Source organism: Corella eumyota, chromosome 6, assembly GCF_963082875.1.
Source record: "Corella eumyota chromosome 6, kaCorEumy4.1, whole genome shotgun sequence".
Classification (NCBI taxonomy): domain Eukaryota; kingdom Metazoa; phylum Chordata; class Ascidiacea; order Phlebobranchia; family Corellidae; genus Corella; species Corella eumyota.
Window position 1 is genome coordinate 12,452,353 of NC_137495.1, and position 19,757 is coordinate 12,472,109.

The 19,757-nt window shown below is 33.6% G+C and overlaps 2 protein-coding genes and 1 pseudogene across 3 annotated transcripts; 1 reads left to right on the forward strand and 2 right to left on the reverse strand.

The window, feature by feature from the left end:
* Nucleotides 1-565: 565 nt before the first annotated feature.
* Nucleotides 566-6,818, reverse strand: LOC145754678 (mitochondrial import inner membrane translocase subunit Tim17-B-like). Its single transcript, XM_082570779.1, has 4 exons — nucleotides 6,691-6,818; nucleotides 4,211-4,395; nucleotides 1,695-1,849; nucleotides 566-808 (listed from the first exon to the last, which is right to left on the reverse strand). The coding sequence occupies exons 2-4, from the start codon at nucleotides 4,372-4,374 to the stop codon at nucleotides 645-647; spliced, it is 483 nt and encodes a 160-aa protein (XP_082426905.1). The 5' UTR covers nucleotides 4,375-4,395; nucleotides 6,691-6,818; the 3' UTR covers nucleotides 566-644.
* A 7,607-nt stretch (nucleotides 6,819-14,425) lies between these two features.
* LOC145754857 (uncharacterized) lies at nucleotides 14,426-18,075 on the reverse strand (annotated as a pseudogene). The gene is made up of 5 exons (XR_014284167.1): nucleotides 17,796-18,075; nucleotides 16,281-17,725; nucleotides 16,030-16,137; nucleotides 15,432-15,652; nucleotides 14,426-15,278 (listed from the first exon to the last, which is right to left on the reverse strand). The product of XR_014284167.1 is annotated as an uncharacterized LOC145754857 (transcript).
* Nucleotides 14,458-16,380, forward strand: LOC145755859 (uncharacterized). The gene is made up of 4 exons (XM_082572095.1): nucleotides 14,458-14,552; nucleotides 14,734-15,269; nucleotides 15,405-15,658; nucleotides 15,730-16,380. The coding sequence occupies exons 1-4, from the start codon at nucleotides 14,458-14,460 to the stop codon at nucleotides 16,378-16,380; spliced, it is 1,536 nt and encodes a 511-aa protein (XP_082428221.1).
* Nucleotides 18,076-19,757: the final 1,682 nt, after the last annotated feature.

Below are 19,757 nucleotides of genomic sequence, written 5' to 3' on the forward strand. Positions count from 1 at the left end.
AGGGATCAAACCAAGGACCTTGTGTACGGTAGGAGAGTGTTCTGATCACTACACCACGCTGCCGGTTGAAGACCTACTGCTCTCATGCTGTAGCGCCCTTAGGTAAGGCGCTATAAACTCTTGCTGAGCCAGCACATAGTCAGCAGCATAATTGTTGGGCAATTATAATCTTTAATATTCCAAACTACCAAAGGCAACTTGAGACTGGGTCAGGGTAACAAACGTTACCCTTATGTTTAGGTCATGAAGTCGACTTTTCCACATCAAGGATAAAAAATACAAGATAAGATAAACATAATCCCAAATTTTTGCAAATACTTTATTTTAAGATTTTTATAAAACATTTTTACTTTAATAAAAATAACAGCATTGTTTACACATGGGCTAATAAAAAAATTGATTTATTGAATTTAAATTACTGACATATGACCGAAAACCTATGACTCTTTTTCTGACAACATCGCCTAAAATTTTAATTTTCAGAAGCTTATTTGGAAAGAATATTCTAAAAATTAATTTTTTTGCTAAAAATTCACGAAAAATGAACAAAATAAAACAATCCACACAGATTGAAAAGAAATATTTATTAAAAAGTTCGCAAAAAATGTTAATTGTTTAAAAGAAAAAAGAACAAAAAAAACAGTTTATTGTATATTCTGAATTCCATTTAAATTATTTTGATCTTCTAATTGTGGGGCCTGAGGTTTATACATATCGGCTTGGAATCGATTCAAAAAAATACCAACACCTTCGATAAGAGCTAATAACACGCCTCCTATTGCTGCAGAGCCAACTGCTGGAGCCATTCCTAAAATTAACAAATTTTTTTTTAGTATATATCTTTATTCTCGATATGGGTTGGTCGAATGCACGAACTAAACATAGAGTAATATCAGTAACCCCGACCCAGTCTCGAGTTGCCTGTAGTGGTTTGGGATATTATAGATTATAATTGCACGATAATTAAGCTTCTGATTAAATGCTGGCTCAGCAGGAGTTTATACCGCTTACAGCACCTTACTCAGGGGCGCTACATCATGAGAGCAGCGGGAATTAAACTGACGACCTCATGGTGGTGTAGCAAATGTTTCTACCTCTACATCACGCCGCTGGTAAATAACGAAGAACTAAAAAAGTAACTTCATTAAATGATAATTAGTTACGCAATACTTTACCTTCGTTAACGTTGATAAGTTAAATTGGACGGAATGTAACGAAAGTTATCGATAAACAGTAAAGTTAAAAATTTAATTAAAACAAACAAAATGGGTTAACGAACTTATTTTAACGAAAGTTAACAGGTCCGATAACCATTTTTAAAGTTACCTTAAAAGTTAAAATTTTACTTCGTTATTTAACGATTAATGCCCACCCTATGTAGTGGTAGGACAATTTGTTTTACTACATGTGGTCCTGGGTTCAATCCCCACTGCTCCCAAGCTGTAGCGCCCTTAAGTAAGGTGCTATAAAAGGTAAAAACTCCTGCTGAGCCAATACTTAATCAGCAGCATAATGTCGGGCAATTATAATATATAATATCCTAAACTGCTAAAGACAACTCGAGACTGGGTCGGGGTAACAAATGTTACTCTATGTTTAGGTCGTATGGTTGACCTACCCATATCGGGGATTAAAAAATTCAAGAATATATAATTTGATAATTTTAAAAGTTTTAAAAAATCGTTTTTAGGAACCTTGTCTAATGGCAAGAATAAACCCAGTACCAGCTCCACTTAAAATAGAATTCCATGGGTCCTCCTTTTTTCTTAAAGCAACTAAACTACAATCACAGAGTGAAAAAGTCAAGCCCCAAACCCCAAAACTCCCCGCTGTTCTGGGAGCTTTTATTCTAAAAAAAATATGATTTATTTAAAAAAGTTAAATTTAAAATTAGTTGGTTTTAAAAAATCGATTTAAAAAAACAAATGTAGTTTTAAGGGTTGACTTCACGATCTTTCAATCTTTCGTGAAGTCAAGGATAGATAATAATTTAAAAAAAATTTTAAACAGCTATATTGGATAGTTTTGCATATTTATTAGTGATGTATATAGCATGTTAGTATGGTTGACAATGAATCACAAAATGGCTTTAGAACCTTTAAAAAATGTCTGTGGTACTTACAATTTAAATTTCAAAAATACTGGAAAATAATAAACATCAAAAACCAGGTTACCATATTTTTTGTGTGACGTAGTAAGTACTAAGTAGCGTAGTGATTGTATACAAGAGTACTTTGCGAGAAACTTAAAAATCGAAAAAGGCTGGCGCACAAAAATGTAGCTGGTATTTTTAAAACTTAAATCCAAAGATCGCCAGAAAAAGTTAATATAAATGCAGACAGTCTTCGCTTGTTTACATTTAGCGATAAAGTGGGCTTCCCTTTTCTTTTTTAATTAAATTTATTTTTTTAAAGTTGTATATATAGCTTAAAAAGTAAGTTAAATTATTTAAAGTTAAAACCATTTTTGTGTTCAGTGAGACAAACTTTATCAATTTTTGAGTAAAAATATCGTCACTATATGACTTTAACAAAAAGTTTAACCCAAATATAAGTCTATGAACAAAGGTTGGCACCAAATCGTTAATCGTTAAATAACGAAGTTTAATTTTACGTTAAAATTTAACTTCCAAGTTAACTTTAAAAATGGTTATCGGTCCTGTTAACTTTCGTTAAAATAAGTTCGTTAACTTAATTTTGTTACAGGTAAACTATAGTAATATTGGTATATATATTTATGTTTAATGTCACCATTTTTTTTTTATAAATAACCGAGTTTATAATCACTATCTGGTCGCTGTTATCTAGGCATTATGCAAGTTTTAAAAAAAATTTAAACTTATGTTTATTTAGCCAAAATATCAACTAAAATATTCACTTTTGTTTTTGTAAAAAAAATGGTATTTTTTGTTTGTTTTAATTAAATTTTAACAGTAACGGTTGTGTAACTAATTATCATTTACGATAACTTTTGTTACATTTTGTACAAATTCACTTATCAATGATAACGAAGTTAATGTGTTGTGTTACTAATTTTCATTTAATAAAGTTATTTTATCGGTTAACGGTGTTAGAAAGCAGAGCAGTTTTCACGAGATCTTGTGCATGCACCACACATGCATGCATACCACGATTTTCGGTTACGTGCCTGTCTAGAAAGTGGGGCAGCGAGCGCGCACGAGTTTTTTTTCGGTAAAAAAAATGCCAGCCTGAAATTGGCGTTTTGCACGCCGGGTTTTTAAAAAATTTGCTAACGCGCAATACTGACACCTTGTGGTAACATTTTTAAGCAAAATTTAAGTTAATCAAGCAAATATAAATCACGAGTGCTCACGTAAACTGAAAATTTGTGTAGGCGTGCACACGCAGTCACGCCATTTTTTACGCTTGCTTGCACACACAAGATCTCGTCGAAAACTGCCCTACTCTTCAGACTGACATCTGTGTGCACACATGATTTATTTTTCGTGTTTTAAACAAATTTAACTTAAATATGCTACCACAAGGTGCCAGTAGTGCGCAAGCGCAAATTTTTTTAGAAACCAGGTGTGCAAAACAATAATTTTAGGCGTGCATTTTTTTTCACCGAAAAAAACCTCGTGCGTGCACGCTGACCTACTTTTCAGACAGGTCGTCTATACTAGGGATGGGACAATCGAATCCGAGTACTCCGAGGGCGAGTACTCGGCCCAAGTATTGGGAATATTTTAATACTCGTACTCGTCAAGCATTTTTTAGTACTCGGACACAGAGTAATAATTTGTCATTTAAGATCGTGCACAATTTACTAAACATAAAAAACATGATGTTTGTGTTTTTCTAATAAATTATAATCTACTCTCAATTATATTACGTTATTTAAGCAACGATTGCTCAACAAATTCACTTTTACTTAGTAAAATTTTACGCATAATAAATTTAAGACTTTTACTTTTCGTTTGACCTTAAAATGATATTGCTATCAGCCAACGTTAAACACTTTATAATCCATGAATACAGGTTTTTTGGCAAATTTTGCTGTTTAAAATTATGCGGGAAAGATTCTCGTGAACAGTTATATACGTTTAAATGACGTCATAACCGAGTACTCGGCCGAGTATCGCAACAAAATACTCGGGCTCGTCAAATCCAAGTAATTTGGATTTCAGCCTATCCTTAGTCTATGCCCATAAATAATTTAAAATTTAAATACGAAAAATTTAAACATTTACCTTGCATTCGCCATCGCTCCGAGAAACCGATTTGAAATTCCCTTTGGAGCATTCCTGGCTCCTCCAACAAGAGAGAAGAGTCCTCCTCCTATAAATCCGAGGCAGTAAGCTCCTCCGCAATCATCCAAAATCCTCCAAGGACACGGATCTCGATTGTAATCCATTTTTAAATTTAATTTTTGATCCTGAAAATTAATTTCACATAAATTTATATTTTTTATAGTTTAAGTGAATATTAAAAATATTTGTTTATCCTCGATGTAGGGAGATCAAATACACTGCCTTAACATAGCAAAACTTGGATAATACTAAAATGGATCTCTATTAGTGTCACCAACCGGGTAGTACTAAAATACGGGATGCAGGGAGTTGCGGGGTGCGAGAAATACCGACGCTGTATGTAAACGTTAACAAAAAGACGCTGATTGCGAAAAAAGACGGGATTTTTATACCCTTCCCTAATCTTCCCTTGTGCCTTTATATTCAATTTTGCATCATTTCTTGACCTTTAAAGTCAATCCCACATCACCTTTAAGCCCTTTAAACAAATACAGACATTTTTCCACAGAAAAGTACAAAAATTCCATTCCGTCTCGCATTCCGCACTTTTTTGTTAATGTTTACATACGGTCCCGCACTGTCCCGCATCCCGTACTTAAGTAGGATATTACTGAAATGCGGGAAGTTGCGAGGTGCGGGAAATACCGACGCTGTATGTAAATGTTAACAAAATATCGCTGAATGCGGAAAAGGACGGACTTTTTATACCTTTTCCTAATCTTCCCCTGTGCTTTATATTCGATTTCGCATTATCCCTTGGTCTTTAAAGTTAATTCTGCATTATCCTTTAGCCCTTTAAATAAATACAGTATTCATTCCGCAGTAAAGTACAAAGATTCCGTTCCGTCCCGCATTCCGAGAATTTTTGTTAACGTTTACATACGGTCTCGCATTGTCCCGCATCCCGTACTTAAGTAGGGTATTACTAAAATACGGGATGCGGGAAGTTGCAAGGTGCGGGAAATACCGAGGCTGTATGTAAATGTTAACAAAAAATCGCTAAATGCGGAAAAGGACGGACTTTTTATACCTTTTCCTAATCTTCCCCTGTGCTTTATATTCGATTTCGCATTATCCCTTGGTCTTTAAAGTTAATTCTGCATTATCCTTTAGCCCTTTAAATAAATACAGTATTCATCCCGCAGTAAAGTACAAAAATTCCGTTCCGTCCCGCATTCCGAGAATTTTTGTTAACGTTTACATACGGTCTCGCATTGTCCCGCATCCCGTACTTAAGTAGGGTATTACTAAAATACGGGATGCGGGAAGTTGCAAGGTGCGGGAAATACCTAGGCTGTATGTAAATGTTAACAAAAAATCGCTAAATGCGGAAAAGGACAGAGTTTTTATACCCTCCCCTAATCTTCCCTTGTGCTTTATATTTGATTTCGCATTATCCCTTGACTTTTAAAGTCAATCTCACATCACCCTTAAGCCCTTTAAATAATTACATCAATTTTCCCGCAGAAAAGTAAAAAAAATGTCGTTCAGTCCCACATTCCGCGAATTTTTGTAAACGTTTACATACGGTCCCGCACTGTCCCGTATTTAAGTATTGTCCCGCCTACCAATTAAAACAAGTAGTAGTACTAAAATAAATGTGAAAAGGGAGGAATGTACAAGAAAAGATTAGGGTAACTAAGGTTATAAAATTCCGCCCTTTCCGCATTTATAAACTTGGCTGGCGACGCTAATGGACAATACTAAAGTACGGGACGCGGGATAGTGCGGGACCGTATGTAAACGTTAACGAAAATTCGCGGAATGCGGGACGGAACGGAATTTTTGTACTTTTCTGCGGGATGATTGCTGTTTTTATCTAAAGGGCTAAGGGGTGATGCGGGATTAACTTTAAAGGTCAAGAAATGATGCGAAATTGAATATAAAGCACAAGGGAAGAAAAAGTCCGTCCTTTACCGCATTCAGCATTTTTTGTTAACGTTAACATACGGTCTCGGTATTTCCTGCACCCGCAACTTCCCGCATCCCGTATTTTAGTACTACCCCGTTTACATGCGGTCCCGCACTATCCCACATCCCGTGTTTAAGTATTGTCCTGCCTACCAATTAAAACAAGTAGTACTAAACTAAATGCGAAAAGGAAGGAATGTACTAAGGTAAATTAGTGTAAGGTTATAAAAATTCCGCCCTTTCCGCATTTATAAATCCGTATCTTGGGTTTGGTAACCATGCCATACATAACATACTTAAAATCTTTGTATAAACATTATTACTTTTGGCATGTTTTAAATCATTAAATTGATTTTGTCATTTTTTCCAGTCGCATTGTTGTAATTTTAATTGTATATCGTATTTATTATTTACTTTTATCAATGTGCGAAAAACTAAAATAATAATAATAAAAATAAACTTGGCGGGCGACGCTAATAAAGCTTCTTAAAAATTAATGCTTAGCAAACCTTAGTAAGTGGTATTATAAAACAGTCACACCTCTTCTTTATAACTCTAAAATTTTATTTTTAAATAGAAATTGCACCGACTATACTTTATAAAACAAGTTTTTAATACTTCGATTAACTGCACGTGGAAAAAATAAAATAAAAGTTGAAAAAAATTTCAACAAGGTTACTAAGCTTTTAACGGGTAGAAATTATAACATCACTCTGAAATGTCGAACAATAGTAACTGTTGCGTCACAATGGTAACTGTTTTGTGATAATGTCGATTATTTCGTTACAAAATTTTTTAGGCGCCAAACTGTTAAAAAGTCAGACATTAGTCGCAGAAATATTGTTAGCGTTTTAAACTATAGCATAAGTCAGCATGAGATGTATAACAAAATGTGATTTTTTTAGGTTTAAGCTATTTTAAACCCCAAATATCTAAAATTAAGACTTTATCTTAATTAGTTTGTATTTAGCAAATCAAAAAGTCCTTTTCAGGGCTACTTTATTTTCAGGGCTATCTTGAGTTATTTTTGGTATATATATTTTAATTTCTTTTTAAAGGCAGGTAATTTGTTAAAAACATTTTGTCTTGCTTTTTTATATTGTAGTTAATTAATAAGTCCTATACAAGGCTACTTTTTTTGTATATACCTTAAGTCATTCATTTCTAAATTTATTTAGAAATATAACAATTTTTCAAGAATATTTTTCAGAACGTACAATCATAGTGATCAACATTTACCAGTTTATACTGTTAGAAAAAGAGCAAAATGTACACCAATGATGCCAACCAGAATTCTAGGCCAAGGAGCATGGTACGCTGTTATAAATTTTGTTAATTTGATAAAGACCCTCAATGCAATAATATATATTGTTTCAAGTTTGTTTCAACGCTTGCTGCAGCTGCTGAAGAAGTTATTCGCTTTGAAACTTTTACGATGACAAAGTTTATAGAACGAAAAAAGGATGATCATAGATGTGTGGCTTGTTAAATATTATTTTACCTCAACTAGTAGTTATATATTGAAATATTTAACCACACTTATTAAAGTTTTAACCACTTAAATTGTGTTTTAGCGAGTGATATGGTTTATTGGGATGAAGAAAATATTCCTTTTAAGCGAATAGAAACTATTCGGAGGGAGTGTCAACATTCGAAAGATCGAAATAAAGCGAGAAACCTTCGTGCCCAACATGGTCATGTAGTTCCCCAGGTTTGTGGGTTAGAGTTTAATACAACTGTCCTTTATTTAAAATTGCTACCAATGGTTTATTAATAAGGTTAAGGCAGGCAGAATTTTGTAATGCTTAAATATAAAGTTTGGGCAAAATCGGGTGCCAGTTTATAGTTGAAGAGTCAATCAGTCAAACTGTAGTAATGTTGTATATTTCTTACTGAGTTGATTGGTAATTTTAATTTTTAGTTAGCAGATCACTTTGAAAAAAAAGCAACTTGTGCCTTCAGGGAACAAAAAAGTTTAACTGTACTGCTAGGCTTACCATATCAAAAATAGTCAGATTTTCAGAATATCAGGTTTTATTAATAATTAAGATAAGTTAACTATTTAAAATAGTTCTGATCGCAATTTAAGAGTTTAAAGTAGGGTTTATGATTTAATGTTTTTAAAGTATGTACATACTATACATTTGCCATTTTATTTATTTATTAACACTTTTTAACATCAAATCAAGCCCTTAATGAAACTGATTCTAAAAATAAAAAAAGAGCTGCCAGTGTAGATATCAGGAAAAAATTAAAGTTTCAGAATTACTTTGGCATGGTAGTTTACAAAATTAAGTTTCCACAAGACGAGGACCATAGTGGACATGTTATTGGAAAGGTTATTATTTTGTCTTAATCAATGTATTGTGTAAAACTTTTAAATTAAATATTTAAATTATATATGTATATTTATATATTATTATATTACTTAGTTTTTCCAAATTTTAATAGCACACCCATTTATAACGCCACATAATATTGTAAATAGCATAAACCCTTAGTAAATAAGTTTAATTTATAATAGTTGTATTTTCATTTAAGGCACATTCTCTTGCATTATAACTTCTAATTTTTTTACAGGACGCAGGATATATGCAAATGGTGGACAAACAAATTATTGCTAAAATTGGAAAATTGGTTGATGACGGTGTAAGCAATGTAAGAGAATTACAAAGAGCGGTTAATTTTTATGTGAAGCATGACCTATTTAAAGATAAAGAGGTTCCCATTTCTACGAATCGCCGATTTTTCCCGACCACAAGAGATTTAGCAAATCATTTTTATAAAGCATTTGTACAAAGAAAGCTCTCAAAATTTGATCAAACAAATGTAAAACTTTTAATTGATGAATGGAAAAAGTCATATGGTACTGATGACAATGTTTTGTATCGACCCTATGTCGCAGATGGAAGGGGACCAACTAGTGAAAAAAATGATGTTGAATTGGATAAAATCCCTATTATCAAAAGTAGGCAGTCACTACTATTTGTTCACCAATTTTCATGGCAAAAACGACTGCTTGAACGATATGGTCAAGAGATGTGTCTTTTAGATGCTACTTACAAAACTTCAAAATATGCTCTTCCCTTATTTTTTCTTTGTGTTAAGACTAACGTTAACTATCAGGTTGTTGGATCATTCATTATACAAATGAAACAGCTGATGATATTCAAGAGGCTCTTAAAGTTTTGCAAAAATGGTGTCCCAAGTGGAATCCTTCTTTTTTTATGACAGATAAGTGCGATGCTGAAATAAATGCAATTGAAGCTACATTTAAAGGTGTATATTTTATAAATAATTAAAATGTTAGATACCAAGATTATTTCGTAAGTTTAAAAAAAATATTTATTTGGTTGTTAGTTTATTTATTTTTTTTCATATATATTTTTAAACAGGCTGCCGGGTTCTTGTATGTGATTTTCACCGTGAACAGGCATGGGAGAGATGGGTAAAAAAAGGTGAAAATGGTGTTGGAGATAAAGAAAAACGGCAACTTGTGTTAAATTTATTGCGATCCATTGCTTCAGCTGATACAGAGGAAATGTTTAGCAATGCCCTTCATGACCTGCACTGCAGTGAAATTTGGAGAGAAAACAACAAATTCAAAAACTACTTTAATAATATCTGGGAACCTACAAAGGAAGTATGTTTAAGTTGTAATAACAAATTAACATGGATTTTGTTAATGACAAATATTTAACTTATGTGTATTTGTAGCGTTGGGCTTGGTTGTTCAGGAAAGGAAAGCTTCATGTTATAATTAACACCAATAATGGAGTAGAACGACAAAATAGAACTTTAAAGGAGTGTCATATTCGGTTCCGCGCTGACAAATCTTTGTCCAGTGTTATAACAGTATTACATGAGGAATTTTTGCCAGAAAATCTAAAACGGTGGAAATAGTTTTTTAATCTAGTTCTAAATTATACTGTAGAATCAATTGTAATAAGCCTATTACAATCAATTCTAAGTTCAAGCTAGTTTAATGTCATTGACCGGACACGTACAACAATTATTCTCGTTACAACGGGCGTCAACTTCAAACAATGCACTCTAAAATCGCCCTTAACGAGAATTAGCCACGTAACCTGTCGTAGAAGGCCAGCGGCTTTACAACGAACGAACTTTTATTGCCTTTCGGTTGTGCTATAAAAACTGGAACAATTTAAACATTCTTCACCAATCTACCGATAGTTGGTCATCGTTACATCGTCGGGCCAATCTAGCGATAGTTGGCCACCGTCGCATCTCGCAATAACTGGACCTACAAACCGTACTTTAACTTTAACGTCAGTCTAGCAATCTAGCTGATCTTGTAATACAACTTTTAATCAAACAGTGTAAGTGTTTTGCCGAATTATAATAAAAGTATTACTGTTAACGTCTTGTCGTTTATAACTAAAACCTAAACAAAATACCAAACCAAATATAATCATAATAAAATGAGTCGGTAAACGGAGTCAAGCCAAATTAAACAGTTAAACCGAATAACCAACCAAAATAACTACAACAATATAATCTAGTAACTCTACAAATGGCGATTTCCCGGCGTGATTAAAGGTTAATAATATAGTTGTAGAGTGCTATAATTAACCTCGAATACGCAAACCTTTCGATATTTCAAACCTTCCGATACTTTAAACCTTTCGATATTTTTAACCTTTCGAATTACGATATAGAATAAAATACCTTAATAAAAGTGTTATATAATTAGTTTGATGCGCGCACAAATAAAATATAACTAGCAACTGCCTAAGGCTATTACGTCATTTTAACAAAGCGCAGCAAATAAACGTTTTATAGCGCAAAAATAAAACAAACGCCAAAACCTACATTTTGTAGGAAGCGTAACAACTTTGTTTTTAGATAATCCGAGACAACATAAACCCTTATTTCTGGCACAACAAATCTTTAAAGTTTCTCATATTTTCTCGAACATTGGCGATGCAAACAGAAGTGGTGAACAAGGGGCATACGCACTCATCCAGACTTCCAAACGGGCTACGATTTTTTGACTGCAACTATTTCTTGCCTGTAAGCCGACATTTGACTCGTCCATGTCTACAAAGCCCACAGATGGCTCGTCTACTTTAACGCCCAAGCTGGCTCAACTACGCCCACAGAGGCTCATTCATCGTCCCTTTTCAATGTCACTTGTCGCAAGCAAGCCCACGACACAGCTCAAGAATAAGGAAGATCGCAACATGTCAACCAGTTCACTCCTCAATTTCCATTTGCTTTTCCGAAGACGATATTGATTCTGCCGAATTTTCATATGCCAGGAATGCACAACTTTTTCCAAGGGGAGGTGATGTAGAATCAATTGTAATAAGCCTATTACAATCAATTCTAAGTTCAAGCTAGTTTAATGTCATTGACCGGACACGTACAACAATTATTCTCGTTACAACGGGCGTCAACTTCAAACAATGCACTCTAAAATCGCCCTTAACGAGAATTAGCCACGTAACCTGTCGTAGAAGGCCAGCGGCTTTACAACGAACGAACTTTTATTGCCTTTCGGTTGTGCTATAAAAACTGGAACAATTTAAACATTCTTCACCAATCTACCGATAGTTGGTCATCGTTACATCGTCGGGCCAATCTAGCGATAGTTGGCCACCGTCGCATCTCGCAATAACTGGACCTACAAACCGTACTTTAACTTTAACGTCAGTCTAGCAATCTAGCTGATCTTGTAATACAACTTTTAATCAAACAGTGTAAGTGTTTTGCCGAATTATAATAAAAGTATTACTGTTAACGTCTTGTCGTTTATAACTAAAACCTAAACAAAATACCAAACCAAATATAATCATAATAAAATGAGTCGGTAAACGGAGTCAAGCCAAATTAAACAGTTAAACCGAATAACCAACCAAAATAACTACAACAATATAATCTAGTAACTCTACAATACTTATATATTTTTTAGTCATTTTAATGTTTAATTTCATTGGAGCTAAAGTAAATTGACAAATTTTTAGGGCCAATAAGACCTGTTTTTTGCTTTAAATACTAATTTAAATAAGTTAAATAAAAACAATCCTTTTTAAGGCATCTAGGACTATTTTAAATTAAAAACACAGTTTTATTTTCTTTTTATTTTAGATACAAAAACGGCAATATTGTTGCATCCAGCAACTACAGGCAATACAATGATTTTGTGCCAACCTATTTGCGAGACAGACCGCATGATGTTATTAGACACTGCATGCGTAGGATAACATCTGCAGCTGAGGTTACTCTGAAATCAATAACCAAAAAGGAAGATTTGTACTTTGTGGACAGCGCAACCACAAAAGAAATTTATACGATTTCAATTAAGAAATTTCCTAAATGTACATGTCAAGACTTTCAAAGACACTTTTTACCATGCAAACATATGTTTAGCATTTTTGAAAAATTTTCTGATGTATCGTGGAATAGTTTACCATCATGGTACATAAATTCATCCTCCATGACTCTGGATCCTTGCATTGTTGATCCTACCACCCCAGATACCCAATCAGTAAGTGAAATAGACCAAAAGATACCAACTCTTTTTAAACCTTTTTGTGTAAAACCAAGTTCACAAAATTTTAATAACTTAAATGCCACACCACAACAGATTACTAAATCTAAAAAATCTAAACGTGGAACCCTAACCAGAATCTCTGAAGCCTTAACAACTATACGAGATTTATCATTTGATGTCATTTCAGAGGAAGCCTTAATGTGACTCGCTTTAGTCGAGTTTTTCTTTCCAGTTAATGTGACTCGCTTTAGTCGAGTTTTTCTTTCAAGTTAATGTGACTCGCTTCAGTCGAGTTTTTCTTTCAAGTTAATGTGACTCGCTTTAGTCGAGTTTTTCTTTCAAGTTAATGTGACTCGCTTTAGTCGAGTTTTTCTTTCAAGTTAATGTGATTCGCTTTAGTCGAGTTTTTCTTTCAAGTTAATGTGACTCGCTTTAGTCGAGTTTTTCTTTCAAGTTAATGTGACTCGCTTTAGTCAAGTTTTTCTTTCAATTTATTGTGACTCGCTTTAGTCGAGTTTTTCTTTTAAGTTATTGTGACTTACTTCTTTTTTGGGCACAAAAATTTTGTTCAAAATGTTGATTTTATTGGCTGTGTTTTATAATGGTTTTGTTGACTGTCTGTCTATCTGTTTTGGAATTCATTACATAATTCTTCACATAATTTTTTTTGCGTTAAAAGATGTTAACTATGCTGTTTTTTGTTCATAAAATTGAGAATTTGTTGTTAATTTTAAGTTTTTGTTTTGCAGATTTATTTAATCTAAAAATTAAAAAAAAAAAATTATTTTAATAAAAAAATTAATTTTTTGGATTGTAACAATATCACAATCAACACGGGTGGGGGGGGTTACACAAATAACTACTACAGCGGGTGAGTAAACATTTATATTTACCGAGATGTAATATTGCTTGCTAAATTTTATTAATAATTTTAGTATTTAACCTATGTACCATATTTTGTGTTCATTTATTTTAAATTAAATGCAATTTATGCAGAAATGCCAACAACAACAACAACAAGAGTAACAAAAACACATATAGAGGTGGTGTCCGAAAGGGAAATGGGGCGAAACGGGGAAGGCGCGCCAAAAAAGTGGATGCCCGCAGTATTATCTCTGCCGCGAAGTATAATTTAGTCAATATTATATAATTAACTATGACTAAAGATAATCCTGATCATTTTTTTGCTTAACTGTTAAAATCTTATGCAAGTAATTTAAACTTCTAATGTAGATATTTTACAGAGAACAAAAAAGTGCTAGCCTGGAGCCAAACAGCTCCATCCTCTCCATTAGATCAGAGAGGTTCCAGGCTAGCCAACCTCTTCGGTCGGTATCAAGGGTCTCCCTTCGTCGCGGCGGAACAATAACATCTTCCCGCGACGGAGAGAAGTCCCTGGCCGGAGAGGCAGCGGCAGAGGCGGGCATCCACCAGGAAGGCGTGCCTTCTTTTTCGACACCAAGGCCCATTCGGACACCACCTAAAAATAACAATAAAATTATTTCGGCCCCAATTACCCCCAACCCCCCCCCACCTTCTTCCCCATTACCAACAAAACAATCCTTATATCCCCCTTCCACCCCCTTAAATTTACCCCATTTCTTATACTCTTGTTGTTGTTGTTGTTAAAAATTAAAAATGGGGTTGATTCATGTACGCGTTTACCGCTAATGGCGCTAGACCTCGGTCCTACGGTTTATAGTTACGAGCGACGCCAAAGGTAAAACATATATTTATTTAATATCATAACTTTTAAAAAATGAATTATGAAGAGAAAACGGTTGCCGAGTTAAAAATACAATTGGCCAAGCGGGGAGCTAAAGTCACGGGAAGAAAAATCGATTTGATTAATAGGTTAGTTATGAAACAAATTATCTAGCCCAGCTAGCTTAGCTACTAAAAGGCCGATCTTAATAAGCCCACCATCAACTTCGTGCTTTCCAAATTTGATATATTTTCAAGTTTCTAATTATTTCTTTAATGTTACATTTAACCACTAAACGCCAATATTTATACGAAATATTCAACATTTTAGACTTAAAGACTATGACCGTAACAACAACTTTTCTGTGGAAGTTACCATTCCAAAAAACTTGATTGTTAGCTGGCCCACAGAACCTTTCAGAAGTCTGTGTGTGTTGGATCGCCATATAATTCCACAAATAAAACATTCATTTACCAAAGCCTATTTTGTATACCGAGGTGCTTTAGACAGCACAAGTAACAGTGATCTGAAATCACTACAAAAGGGAAAGCTGCTACTAGAAAGTAAAAGCATAAAAGTATGCAGTATATTTTATACACAGCAATCAGTTTATTCTAGTGGGTTAATTCAGGCTGCAATGAAAAAAAATGTTACTTATTGCTATAAAATTAAAATAAGTGAGTCAGGAGAAATAGAAAACACTGATTGTGATTGCCCAGCAGGTCAGGGTCCACATGGTACATGTAAACATGTTGCAGCTGTATTGTTGATGCTAGTTGACTTTGTGGATACTGGTATCATTAATATAGCAAAATCATGTACAGCAGCATTGCAAAAATTTCACCATCCAACCAGCAAACACGAAGGTAAAAAAACTACAAGTTAAGAATAGAAACATATATTAGTAGTTAAAACAACTTGGTTTAACAAAAAGATCAGAATATTAAAAAAAACACGATATATATTCTATATCTTAATAGTAATAAATCATGTCTATTAAGGTGCACCAATAGCTGCTGAAAATTTACCTGGGTCTGGATCACCATCCTTAGATGATCCAAGGCCAATGCAGTATCGCAACTCTGGCGGATATTGTGACATGGTCAGAAGTAGCGTAATAGCCTATTGTGCTTCAACCTCCAAGAGTTTAACCATGAGATATCTTTATGAAAAAGCAGATTTAGCAACAGCACAGCTAGACCATGACTACTTTTCTCAGCCATTTGTTGAATTTTGGGTAGAAGATATGCTTAAGGTAAAATAGTGAAGTAAGAAATTTTCAATTATTAGAAAATATTACATTTAGTAATATATATTTAAATGTAGGTTAGTGAAGAACAAGCACAATTAATAGAAAATAGTACTAAGGCCCAAAGTGACTCTAAACTTTGGAATAAGGAAAGGCAGTGGCGTTTAACTTCTTCACGCTTCGGTGAAATAATTTCAGCCACTGCCAATAGGGATATGGAAAAATTTTGTGACAGTATGTTTAGTGGAAAAAAAATCTTTAGTTTATCACTTATGCATGGACACCAATTTGAACCAATTGCCCTACAAAAATTTTGTGAAAAATTCAATGTTGAGGTTAAAAAGTGTGGCTTTAATATTTTTGTTGAGAAACCTTACCTTGGAGTTAGTCCCGATGGTAAAATTGATGATGCCACTTTAATAGAGGTAAAGTGTCCTTACACTGGAAGAGAGTCCAGGATTGTTCCAGGAAATTTGTTTCCTTTTCTAGAATATAAAAATGAAAAAATTACTTTAAAAAAAACACACAAGTATTTTGTTCAAACTCAGGCTCAAATGGCCATTTGTAAGGCTAGGGTTTGTTACTTTGTTGTGTATACTTTTAAAGATATGTTTATAGAGCTGCTTACTTTTAATGAGAGTTATGTCCTGAACGACATGTTTCCGAAGTTGGAAGAGTTTTACCTCAAGTATTGGCTCCCTTTTATTGCTAAAAAAATAAGCTGCTAAAATTTAAAAAAAAAGAAAAAATCTAAAAAAAAATTTTTTTTCGTTAATTTGTATTATAATACAAAATAATTTTGTTTTAAAACAAGGAATAAAAACAAAACATTAATTCGACTTAAAATATTATAAATATAACTAAATATAAATGATAAATTTATTAAAACAAGAAAGTTTAAAAATAACTATTATATTTATATCCAATTAAGTAACAATAGATGTACGAAAATTTGCTAACATAAAACACAAAAATATTATTCTCGATCCAAGTGGGACCAATTGATGAGACAGAGTGCAATTAAGGATTTTGTAAGTTTTGCTTAATCCAATAACCCGTTCGACATGTATGCGGTGTGAAGCAACTCTACGATCTTTAACTACATCTTTTGCATCCAACTGATGTTTTCCTTTTAATAATGTAGGAGTATTTACCAGTACATTAAATGTTGCAAATAAGTCTTGGACTAAAATTCCTCTATCGGCCATTATGCTGTCTTTTGTATTAAAATATTGATAAGCTTCTTTATATAATGAGGAATCTTCAATGATTTGCCGATCACTAGCAGAGCCACCAAAAGATGGGCTAACATAACTTACAAGGCCATTGGGAGAAATTCCAATCATTGTTTTGAGCGTATTTTTATTTTTGTAACTCGAAAATGTTGCTCTTTGAGCAAGAACATGAGATGTTTATCAATTGGTATTTCTGTAGCATCTAATATAACTCGGGTTGTAGGAAAACTATTGCTAAAGCTTTCTGGCATATGTTGTTTAATAATTTTTTGAGATGGCCAAATATCTAATTCCTTTAGTTGAAAGTACATAAAATTAACCCACACATTAAATATTCTTGAAACAGTACTCTCACTAACCTTAAATAAAATAGATAGTTCTCGATTTTCTTTTGCCTGTCTTATTTTTACTAAAGTCAAAAATAGCTGATTTTCAACAGTTAATATTTCACATTGATAATTAAGGTGGTATGCTGCAGAGCCCAGACAACAAAAAAATAAAATGAAATGATTGTAGTCATCAAATCCAGTATAGTATTGTAGAGCTCTCTTATCATCCTTTATTTTATTTATGTTCAGAAGAAGGTCACCAGAAACTAACGTACACTGAGAACTACAATCTACCTTCAAACGTTTATTTGTCCCAACTTCGCTGTTTAAATTATCTGCCTCAACCACAACCTCATTTGAAACAGTGGGAACAATATCATTACTATTTTTACTTAAGCAATTAGATCTACGCTTTACTGCCCTTTGTTCTCTTTCATTTATTTCTGTGTCAGCGATAAATATGGATGGTATTGCTGTTTTTTTCAATCTTTTTTTTGTTTGATCTTTACCTAGCATGAAAGTGAAATGTTAGAACTGTTAATATTAGGGATAGTCCTTGGTAATTTGACTATAACCTACCTGAATATATGTAATCAGAAGCTTTAAAATGGTCCGAACAAACAACGTCGTGTTCTCCCGGTATCCACAGTTTTCCTGTGGGAGTTTGGGCACGTTTGATTTTGATTACCCAATCACGTCGTAATGAAGGGTTGTTGGGAAACAAATGGCCACCCTTCCTATTTTTACAAAAAGGTACAGCACAATATTGCGGCATTTTGTAATATTGTTATATATCCTGTATAAGTTAAGTAGAAAAACACTTAATTCAATGCGGTGGTAACTAATTTGTATACATATTTCAATATTTAACGTTGTTCATTTGCTTACACTATTATTGTTTAGGACTGATCGCGCGCGTCCCCTATCGGTTGGTGGTAACCTGGTGAATCAACCCCATTCTACCAAAAACATTTTTTGTGGTTAATGACAAAATACCAACTAATGGAGCTCAGTATTAAACTAAAGTTATACCGATACTTACGAATAAAAACGAATTTTTAACTTGTTCAACAGTTAAATCTAGCTATTAAAGGGTCTAAAAGCTTTCAGTTTTGCTTATACATCTTTTATCCATCAAAACACGCTATTTTTTTTTACGCAAATTCCATAGTAAAATTTCATCGATTTTTATTGTTACGTAACATTTTCTTGTTTACAAAACAGTTACCATGTGACGCAACAGTTACTATTGTTCGACATTTCAGAGTGATGTTATAATTTCTACCCTTTTAACGGAATAACAACCGTTTCCTTGATTTTAAATCGACACAACAAAAATTAATTTATTAAATTTAGAAAGACGCAAAAAAAGTGTTTATATTTTATGTGTGGAAAGGTCGACTTTACGGCCTAACATAAATTAACATTTGCTACCCTGACCCAATCTTGAGTTGAATTTGACATTTTGGGATATTATATATTATAATAAACAAATAATTAATCTACTGATGGATTTTGGCCTAGCGGGGGGTTATACTGTTTTTAAAACCGCTACAGCATGCCAGCAGTGGAAATCAAACCTAGGATATCAGGTTTTACTTTAAAGTTTTGCAACTTGCTAGCAGTGAGAATTAAACCCAGGACCTTGGGTCTTAACCAATGATGTTACAACATGCCAACATTGAAAAGCAAACCCGAGACCTCAAATCTTACTTAAAGATGCTACAACATGTCAGCAGTGATAATCAAACCCAAGATCTTGGGTCTTACTCAAAAATGTTGCAACTAGCTAGCAGTGAAATTTAATCATAAAACTTTAGAAATTACGTAAGAATGTTGTTACAATTTTCAAGCAATAAAAATCAAATCCAGAATCTAAAATCTTATTAAATAGTAATACACAATGAAAGCAGTAGGGATCGAACCAAAAGTTGTCAATTAATAAAAATGGTGTGTATTTAGTCGTTATAATCCCTTACATTTAAACCTTTTACAACTAAGAAAAATTTAATGTTTTTAGTAAAAAGTTATTGCAACATTTACCAAGACCTGTTTAAGCATTTTTGTTTGTTTTGTATATATTTTATCCTCGTGTAAGGTCGACTTCACAACCTAAACATAGAGTGACATCAGTTACCCCGTCCCAGTCTCGAGTTGGCTTTTGCAGTTTGAAATATTATTAATTATAATTGCTCGATAATTATGCTGCTGATTAAGTGCTGGCTCAGCAGTAGTTTATACTCTTTATAGCAGCTTACTAAAGGGCGCTACAGCATGGGGGCAGTGAGGATTAAACCCACGACCTCATGTGTGGTGTAGCAAGTGTTCTTACCACTACACCACGCTGCCGGTATTGTTTTATCTTTAAGCGCTCTAGCATGCCAGCAGTGGAAATCAAACCCAGGACCTTAGGTTTCACTTAAGAATGTTACAACTTGGTGGCAGTGTTGAATAAACCCAAAATTTTAGGTCTTCTCAAAAGCACTACAGAATGAAAGCAGTGGGGATCCAACCAGCATACGTAAATTAATAAACAAAGTG